At 37.9% G+C, this 10,741-nt stretch overlaps 1 protein-coding gene across 1 annotated transcript; it reads right to left on the bottom strand.

The window, feature by feature from the left end:
• Positions 1-494: 494 nt before the first annotated feature.
• LOC104441359 (probable WRKY transcription factor 12) lies at positions 495-5,812 on the bottom strand. Its single transcript, XM_010054488.3, has 4 exons — positions 5,214-5,812; positions 4,942-5,015; positions 4,589-4,756; positions 495-980 (listed from the first exon to the last, which is right to left on the bottom strand). Exons 1-4 carry the CDS (start codon positions 5,475-5,477, stop codon positions 818-820), a joined length of 669 nt encoding a protein of 222 aa, XP_010052790.2. The 5' UTR covers positions 5,478-5,812; the 3' UTR covers positions 495-817.
• Positions 5,813-10,741: the final 4,929 nt, after the last annotated feature.

Raw genomic sequence — 10,741 nt, 5'->3', positions numbered from 1 at the left:
AATTCAATTAATAAAACGAACAGTAATTATTTGATTACAAAGTGTCCACTGCTTCGAATTCAAATCTGATCTACTTCCATACTTCACAAGCGGCAGCTAGTCCAGAACACCATTTGCTAGCCTCATGGATAATTTCATTACCCTCACAAGCAAGACACGTCCTTCATTATGAGCTTGTATGCATGTTTCGAAAGCTACTCGATTAGCTATGTCACCCGGTGCATTTCGCCCAAGGGTGTATGTAGAAATAGTTCGCTTCTTTATTTTGGACTGAAACAATACTTGCGTGTGACAATATAATAAATTGCTGCAACTCCAAGCAATTCTCGTAACTCGTAAGTGCTTTTCAAAAGCTTCACCAACAGAATGAACCGTAGCCCATTTAGATTATTGTCCATATCAGCCAAATCTGCCTACTGATATTGCATCTCTCCCCGATCTGTCTCCACAGAGATTTTGGCATTACACAAACTGAACCGACTCCGCAAAGATTGTAGAGATCTGGTTACGAACAGTTAAACCAGATAAAAAGAACTGTGTTTTCGTACATCCTCAACTTAATCTCCTAAGGCGAGTGCATTCACAAACAACGGAAGACAAGTCACATTGCACAAGAGGAAATTAATGTAGCGGCCACGATATACACAAGAAGCCGCAAATAAGTTCAAGTACAACAACGTAACTATGCTCCTAGACATAGATTACACGACCAGGGAAGTCGGAGTCAGTTTGCAACGATAGTACAGAACATCATCACACGCTAACGTCCTCCAAATTCACCAGGACAATGCTTTTTGGGTTCTGTCTTGGGGCAATACTAGAACGAGTTGAACCCTTCATGTTCGGATGAATTCGAGTCATCGCACGGGGAATGGTTATGTCTGCCCTCGTAGGTCGTTATCACCATCCGACAATCTTCCGACAACCGCTCGACCCTCTTCTTCACTCGGCAATTACTGTGAGTGCAACGGTAATAACTTCTGCAGAAACAATTCACAAAGACATGAGCACCTGAGACCTATTAATTGTCCATGCAAGCAAAAGGGCACATTTGTGTGATGCAAAGATTTTCATCTCTACTTGATCATCGTCTTCGAGCTTTCATTCATTTAGAGCTGATCACTTAAAACTCCAAAGGGGCAAACGGCAGAAAGAAAGCACACCAACTCTTTTAGTTACGAAGCCTATGGATGTGCAAGTATTATGATTTGGTTGAGTTCCGGATATACAAAAGATCAGTATATAACCTTCCCTTTGTTTCCCTTTCTTTTTCTATTTCCCAGTTGAATAGTGAAGGAATCAGAATCCTAACCGAACCAAGGATTTCACATGCTTTTCTTCATGGACTTGAGAGTTGCAAATAAATCCAACAAAGCCACAAATTTACACTTTTGTATGAATGCAGATAAATATGTATGTCCCTTGAAAGAGACCAAGATCTTACTCAATGGAGTGAATGGAAGAACAGGCATATAATTTCATTTCTGCAATTCACAGATCTAACATATACATAATTCGTCGGTTTAGCTGACAATAACGGAAAAACTGTGTGTGACAAGAAAACTAGAGACAAGTTTAATGGAAAGAAAAATGTCTAAACTACCACGCACGAAGCTCATGAGAATGTTATTTTGACTACTGAGATCAGGATGGCAAGAATGCCCAATAAATAGTCACATAATTTGTCATGGTTTATAGATAATATCCGTTGAAAGCTATCTCACATTTTTCAGCTCTTAATTGATTATCAAGTTGAATTCAAAAGAACACACCTGCAGTATTCAGCCTTTGCTGGCAACCTAACATTTACTTCATTGAAGCTTACAGACAGTGTCGTCACTATTTATTACTGCAATTAGAATCGAAAACATATAAATAAAATCAAGTCACTTACGTAATCTGTGGCAACTAACATAGCAATTACAAGCCAGATTTCATTGATGAAACAAATTAGAGTAAAGGAGAAACACTTAGGTCTCAATGTTGCACAGAAGCTACTCCAAAACCCTACTTTTGGCACGCACATTAAATTAAACTTCCTCACTAAAAGGGAATCTTGATCCTGTTTGCTCAACTATATCAGACCGTCTATAACATCAACTTCACATTTGTACAGATCAACTGCACAAAGTTTGCATCATACGAGATTCCCACTTGCCGTTTACACAAGAACTATTACCCATTAGCAGAGTGAGGAGCTCTCATTTTTTGCCAATCGAATCCCTAATCTCATCAATTCAGTAAATATATGTAAGGTTTTGATGAAATAACGCAACGATGCATCCAGAAACCTAGCTCATGAGGAGAGATAGAACAACTTGCAGTACTCTAATCAATAGAAATTTCATATAGTTTATAAAAGTTGCACCGCCGAGCACACCAAGAGGGCAAGCCGATCCTCCCTACTAGCCCCAATCCACTCTCCCCCAGTCCCGTCATGAAAACCATACATCCATCTATCAAATAAACATTACCTGGATGCAACAGTAATTTTAACTAGCAAATGATCTCACGCCATAAATTCAAGTACATGAGACTCTCTAAGCCCTCTAAAGCTCGAGCAAATCTTACATAGATTCACTCTAAAGATGAACACTCGCATATCGAAGGCCATCAGAATCACATTGCATCCTACCAAAAATACATATTTTCATACATGTCTCACGTAAATGGCTGGCCATTCATACGACCGCATCCATCAAACTATTTTCAGAAGATAATTTTCTCCCAAGATCATTTGCCAAAACATAATCTGAATCTTTCATTATGAACATTGAGCATTTTCCTGATGACTTTCTTCATAAAATTATTTGTAATATTGACACATAGGCAGAAGCCTGGGTCATATTATCTTGAAAGAGGATTAACTTAGAAGGATTATTGTGACTAATATGAGCTAGTAAGTCAATGAGTATAACTGGTCGATCTACTAGGAAGCAATCATCTTCAAAAGGTCCAGTGCGATGCTAAGCATGCATGATTCTTCTATTTTAGAACTGCCTTCCAAACAAACATCAGAGGATTCTTCCATTCAAGATGCTGCTCATTTGTCCCTGCTTATTGCGGACAGCACAAAATCTCCCCGTCATTCTCTTTACCCTAAAAGGATTTTAGTCGTTCTTGGAGCACAATCTTTTGGTTAACCCAAATCGATGATCAAATTAGAAGTATCATTATATGCAAGAAGAAAATAAGGAAATTCATGACACTTGACATGCAACAACCGGCTTCACTTAATTGGTACCTTGATAACACCTTAAAGTTTCTTCTTTACAATGTAGATATTTCTGTGGGGTTAAACTAATTGACAAAATCATTAGTAACTAACGAAATTCGCATAATGCGTAAATATCACGTGATTACTAATTTTTATAGAAATTTTTAGTTAATCAACGTAGATGTTTCCCCTCTTGTTCTGTGCTCGCATTTGCTCCATGTATGGAGCTTGAAAAGTGATCTTGAATTAAGAGGTACATGAATGGTCTCAAATGTAACTTCCTGATCATATATGTCACGTTATCAAAATTATGTGATCCCAGAGATCCCTATATCAGCTTAAGCTCACTGATGAAAGTGTAGTTCAGAATCTCATTGCTTCAACATCATTTCTTTGTTCAAATTCAATCGTTACGCTGGTTATTTCTCTACAAGATTCAGGCGCTGGTAATTATACTCGAGGATATGTAATGGAGCTTTATATATAGACAAACGGAGTGAGAGAAGCAAAATTATTGTGTTTTCAAATTTGGAATTTGCCACAATAAGAGTACGGAGGTTGTCTTCGAAATTGCTTTAAACCTCAATATCCATATATCCATCCATCCACCATGCATACATACATACATGCATGCATGTGCATCTATAAATGCATATTATTTTTTTTGGTTTTACACGCACATTAAAATATATTTTTCTTTCAACAACAATAAGATAGGGGTCAATATTTTCATCCAACCATACCTTTAATTGTTTGATTTCAAATTTTTTATATTACTCACATGCAAAGTTAACCAAAATTAGATGCATATCATTCCCATAGTGATAGCCTACCATGCAATCAAAGGCGTCATTGGAGAAAAGCATGACCCTAAGACATTTTTTTCACATCTCCCTCGCCACGTTACCCACCTGTAACGTATCATACCTCTTGTAAGATCATTAAACTCGTCCATGGAAAGAAAATTAGTCCGTAATTAATTTCTTTAAGCTCAATTTAGCACAAAATTTGGACTCTCATTCTAATTGCAGCCCTCGAAATTTTATCACATTCCAAGCATTAATCACAAACTTACCCCTAAACTTCTGTTCCAACATACTTTTGTGACGCCATCCATAGAAGATCAACCAAAAGAAAAGAAGCAGATGAGAAAATCATTTCATGCATGTGTTTTAATCAGATCCATATAGTGTCAGCTTGGAGCCTAGAGTAGAGAGAGGGGGGCTCAGAAAATCTTCCAGATGTGAACCCCCAGATCTGTGCGCGAATGCTTTTCTCACTGGTGATGTCAGAAATGCTATCAAAAGTAATCATCCGATGCTGAGCCAAAATAAAAAATAATTGATTTCTATGATTTTTGTGATGCCAAACCTGGGGTGGAGGCTGTTCTTGACCACTTTCTGGCCGTACTTCCTCCATTTGTAGCCATCGTCCAACACATCCACCTCGCTCCTCGTCTGGAAGCAGAACCTGGGCTCCCTCAGCTTCCTTCTCACCTTCATCTTCCCTTTCTCCGCCGCCGCCGTGGAGCTCCGCCACCTGCGAGGAAAGATTTCCCTTTAAAGATTCACCCTTTTAATTCTTTTCACTATATATACCCTTCTCGTACTAAGTTTGCTTTGATTAAGATTTATATAAGAACCATGTATCGCATCGATTTGGTAACGAATATTTGGTATATGCGTGATTTGTTTCGAAAGTGGTAAATCAAGACGGAGAAGTACCACGAATTGTTGCCTTCACTAGGATTCGCGCTGCAATTCTCGTCGCTGACAGCCTTTGGATCGTGTGCGCCAACCTAAATTCGCCCCCATAAGCAACGGTTGTTAGCTAGAGCCACACGTGCACAAGCATTTCAACCATCATAACAACTAACAAGAATCAAAAGGAGGATTTAAATTCATTATAATGCACAACATCTCAGAAAGATATCATACGGTCAAAGATATAATAATTGATGCTATTTTCGGTCATACAGAATTCATCTCTCAGCAACCTGGTCATTATTCCATGACGATCTGGCGACGAGGCCGTTGTGGTGGCCCAGCCCAACCCTGCTAGTGGTGGTGGTTGCGGCGGCCGTGGCGCCCTCGCCGGCGGCCATGAGAGGAGGCGCCGGCGTCAAGAACCCGAGCACCTGGTTCTGGTCTTCGAACGGGACGAACCCGATCTCATGAATGCCATGACTGGCGCCGGAGAAGGTGACTTGAAGGTCGTAGTTCGGAACCGAGGAGGACGACGAGCCTCTTTCGCCTTCCATTCGGATCGAATCCTCCCTTCTCCTTAAATTATCTGGCGCCGATTAGAGAAGCTCCCAGCTGACCAATTCCGCTCGGTGCGCGTCCGTACGACCTGCTCGAGTGTTGTCGAAGGCAACTTCTTGCGTTCACACCCGAGTGCAAGTAAAGTGTGCTCCTCGGGTCAACTGGTGAACGCTACGCGGGAATGTTTTCCAGGAGAAAAATTATTCCCTTCCCGTCTCGTTCTCCTTCTCCTTCTCCTTCTTCTCTTACTAGGGTTGTGCCTGTATCTTCAGTCAAGTCTAAAGGAGGTGTATTATTTAGTATTACTATACTGTGCAGTCTCTCTCTCTCTCTCTCTCTCTCTCCCGAACCCTATATATGCAGTAGAGATAGGAATATTTTGCCCAGTTCATCGAGAAGATATGCGTGTATTTCGTTTGATGTACAAGACAGAAACTAGAGAATGATGTTTGTCCTTTTCTTTTTAGCTCGACACACTTTAATTTTTGAAGAGCCCGAGATATCAATCCCATTGAACAGATAATCCTTTTCCTTTCCTTGCCAAACCAGAAATAAATAAATAAATAAATAAATAAACAACTAAGAGGTACGAAGGGAGTGACTCCTGGAAGTCCTTATTTGTTGAACCAAGTAGTACCAAAAGAGCCCTAAATCCTAAATTATCACCAAGGAAATATTACCCGCTGATCTAGATGTGAATAATTTTGCTTTCGAATTGAAATGTTTCTAATTTATAGATCCGTATGGGAGCACATGCTTAACGTCTTTTTTAGGTGGAGTCTCACTCAATACATGAGAACAGGGCAATAGTGCGCACCAGGGCTTAGTGAATGCGAGCAACGAATTCTTGAACATGAGGAGTGGGGAGTTTCGCAATTTCAATCTTCAACTCTAATCTTGCATCATCATCCATAATCAGTTTGAACATTTACGCTTGACTAAAACATGGTAAGATACACGTGATCAAGAGAGTGCTAATGTATTCATGTATATAAGCTATGTCTCTTGGTTATTAATCAGTTACACTGGTTGGATAAATTGGCTGCAAACTCATTGTTAAAAGTCCATTTATTGCTGCTATATCTTCAGAAAATTTACGTCTGTCTAGTCGATACTGATCATCTAAGGCGCGAGCATATTAATGACAAAAGGAAATTTCATATCTGAGAAATGGTAAGGGTAAATTGATGATATATCTAATTGGCTCGTAGAGGCTCAAATTTTTTGAATGGATGTGGATTCAGATGAAAACATTGATGGATTCAGGCTTAAACTCTTCTTAACGATCTTTGTTGAGCAAGATATCATGATTTTGCTCCATCCCAAGAAAAAAAAAAATAGGATAAAGGGCAATGTCTTAGATGGGTGAGAATACAAAATGGTATTCATTAAGGGTGATTAGCTCCCAATTCGATTCAATGAAACTAATCACTATTTTCTTCATGTTTCCATATGGATATCTTATTGTTCAAAGCATGACTATGAACAAATTCAAAACTCAAGACAAATCCTATGCTTCCATCCGAATATCTTATTGTCCAATTACAAGTTCCTATTTCCTCAAAAACAATAGACTAAGCCCACTAATTTTTTTTGAAGAAAATAAAATAAAATAAAAAGTATATGAAGTTGACCTAATTCGATTTCCCCTTGTAACGGGGAACCAGATCACTTGAACACTGATTCCGCTTTTAGGAATTAGGAACCGGACCAACACTCTTGGGAACCAAACCAAACAAGCTGGTCCAGGCAGTTCCAGATTTGATCGGTCCATTTTGAACACCCCTAGCATTCATGTTGAGAATTTGCAAACTAAGCCTCTGGTGGCATTGGGAGGTTTCATTTGGAACTTTGATTTGGTTATGATTTAATCTAATTCTTCCTTTTGGGTACATAATTTTGCTTGTTAAAGGTCCTGAACTCAGTGGTGACCACCCCATCTTGCCAATAGGTGAAGATTGTTGGGCATTGGCTTGCTGTCTCCAGCAACTTCCTCAAAGAGGGTTTGAACCAAGCTTTGGAGTTTGTAGGTCCTGCTTCGCACCCGTCGGTGGCCTTTCTCTGGGTTTGACTTATATTCTCTCCACAAATCAGGATTGTAGTGATCGATTCTGCAACTATGTTAGCAACTTTTTGCTTAAAGGTTTTGATTCATTTGGGTTCGGAAAGGGCATGCTTATTTTCTCCGACCACCCTCAGTGGCATTAGCTTATGCACTTGTTTCCCGTCAAATGTGCCATCAATGTCAAGTGTTTTCACAATGCAAACTTCTACTCCGTTGTTGTCATAAGTAGGGTGCTCATTCGACAATTTTTTTTTTCAAAAATCAACTTGCATTTATTGAAAACAATCCTCCAAGAAATATACAGCTTTTTTTTATAATTGTTGCACACCAAATAAAATCCATATTTGTTGTTTTGATGTTCTTTGTAATTCCAAGTTGGAAAAAACTGAAGCATCCCTGAAGCGAAGCAATTTACAGCAGAAATCATTTCCCAAACATCAGGTCTCCATTTCCATGTGGTGGCCCATATTGGTCTAAGCGACATCATGTCATATTGAAAAAAATGGCAAAAGAAAAACAAATGAAAACATTTTTTCTCTAAAAAGATATCATCAACTCAGGTAATTTGGTAAATGAAACACCATCGGGAGAAATCAGAATCCGAGACTTTGTTCGTATACTTGAATTCATAGAAGGACTCTCCATACTTCAAATTGTCCATTGATAACATCAGTATAAATCGCAGGTACTTATAAGTTTCTACCAGCTTTTCTTCATTCTAAGCTGCCCTTTAACTTTTCGAAAACAGACTAGCTGGTTGTGTCACTACAGGTATTTTGATGTTTTGCATATCCATATCTTGATTTGGTTTTCTCTCGAGATCCTTGAGTCTTGGTAAAGGGTTAACATCTCGCAATGATAAATTAAAAGCAGGATGAAGTAGAAAGAGAATGAGAGGAAGAGAAGACAATTCTAATAGACCCAAACGTTGAGTGTAGAGGATGTGTACCGAATCAATGTTGTGGAGAGTTCCCTCGGTGGTTCACTTTCGAGGTCAACAGAAGTGTTGAAGTCTAGACATTTAAAAGAGCAAAGAGTCCTTCAATGAGGGAAATTATGATAGTGAGAGTATCAAAAAGATTGGTTTACAAGATTATGCCATGTGGCAATTCTAGTATTGGTAACCAACGATAGATAGACTGCCATGTGTCAAGGGAACACGGGTGAATCATTAGATTGTTTGTGTGAGGAGAACACAGCTGACACCAGCACACTGGAAAGGGTTAGGAAATAGATGAGCCATCCATAAGGAGCCTCGCTCCAAGCCTACCAAATTAAAACTCTGTAAAACATTCCAAAGAAACAAGGATAACCTACAATCCCACCACCTATCCCAAGTTATCCTTGCATTGAACAATGCTCACATCAAATAAACCTGCAACAAATCCCTGATTCTGACATTTGTTAATAAGTTCAACAAATTATAAATAAAAAATTGACTTTTTTCATAAATTAGAGGACAAAATTACACATCTATACCGTGTTATTAAATTTTTAGAGGGATGAAGTGAGATTGTTTTTTAATTAAATAGGCAAAACTAACAGCAATTATAACAAGAATCAAGCAATCATGATGCTTGCTTAAGACCAGGAAAGAAAGAAGTCATATTTTCAGCAGTTAGGACGCACTAGGCCATGTCATTCTCTTAATAAGAAGGCATTATTATCATGGATGAGACTTTTAGAGCTTTCCTCAGCAAGAGGCAAAGCTGTCCTCGATCTGTGACTTCAAGATACCATGATGCATTTTGAACATTCAATCCCTCAGTGCTTTACTAGATTTTCGATGATATTTATTTCTGGATGAAATGAAATACGAATTTTTGGCTCAACCTATATGAATGTATACAACCTATTTGGTTCACCTACATCAAGCAAAGCTCCAATCTCAAAGTCATGAGCATCGCTACATTATGATTTGAACATGGAATCTATATGTCATGAGGAAAGAAGCTATCGCTCCTAAGTGACAAATGAAATTAATCAATCAAACCAACCAACAATAACCACAATAATACAATGCAAGTAGTTAGCAAATGATGTGGAAGAGAGAATCGAGGAATTTTAGCACATGTCGATATATCATGATAATCAACAATAATATCATAATTTTCTCTAACATAAGATTATATTCTTTAGAAAATCTTAAGAATCTCTAATCTAATATTGCTAACACAAGTGATTTAAAGAGAGCAACTACACCAAAATCTACAAGGAAAACCCTTTCCACGTGAAAACGGAAAAAACCATAGAGAATCCACTAATCAACTTCAATTAAGAGTGTAAGAAGTCTAGATACGCCAACTACAAACACACAAGCTCCCCTTCTAAAAGCTACTATACTACTATAAATTCAAAGCATGTGCTAACCACTCTATCTAGGAGTCAACATAACTTCCTTGTAAGATTGTTACAACCTTTACAAGGACCATGAATCCAATAAATTCTTGCGAGTCAATTTCATAACTCCCTAAAGTCAATTTGCCAAATTATCCTTTTCTTTTCAAGAAGAAGAAATTGAACACAAATAAGATAAGACATGGATGACCGACCAAACCAAAGGAAAAATATTTTGGGAGTCTCTTTCACGGATGTTATAGAGAAACAAGTCAATTAGGGATTGTCTATATTGTGGAGGAAACCCTCTTTGTATATGAATTTTAAGAGTTTCACGATTTGATATCTTGTATAAGGAGAAATTGTCCAATATATTCTAAACCTATTATATAGATGTCAATTTAATCCTAAATTTTCTAATTTTGCCAAGTTAGTCTTATACCTTTGCGTCAAGTTCAATGTAGTTCTTTCGGTCAATTTTCGCTAAAAAATTGGTATTGCTAATGTGGCTCAATGCCACATAAAACAGTCAGTGGTGACTGAATCATCACGCCAACAATTTACTTGCAAAAATTAACTGGAATGATTATATCCGAATTTTTTGCAAAGATGTAAAACTAAATTGCTAAAATTTAAAAATTTAAAACTAAATTGGCATTCCTACAATAAGTTTATGATTGATTAAGTAATTTTTTTCTCTAGTATATAGTCATCATCCTTTTATGTCAAATGCATTTGCCATTATTCTCCATTTTTCTTGGGTAACATATGGTTACTCCAACACATAATCAAGGAATTTATTTCGTAGATGTGAAAAAGATCAATTTGACATACAAAATTTAATGGTGACCAAAGTGA

Source organism: Eucalyptus grandis, chromosome 5 (assembly GCF_016545825.1).
Source record: "Eucalyptus grandis isolate ANBG69807.140 chromosome 5, ASM1654582v1, whole genome shotgun sequence".
NCBI classification, from domain to species: domain Eukaryota; kingdom Viridiplantae; phylum Streptophyta; class Magnoliopsida; order Myrtales; family Myrtaceae; genus Eucalyptus; species Eucalyptus grandis.
Note: the sequence above shows the minus strand (reverse complement) of the source record. Positions and strands in the feature narration are given on the sequence as shown.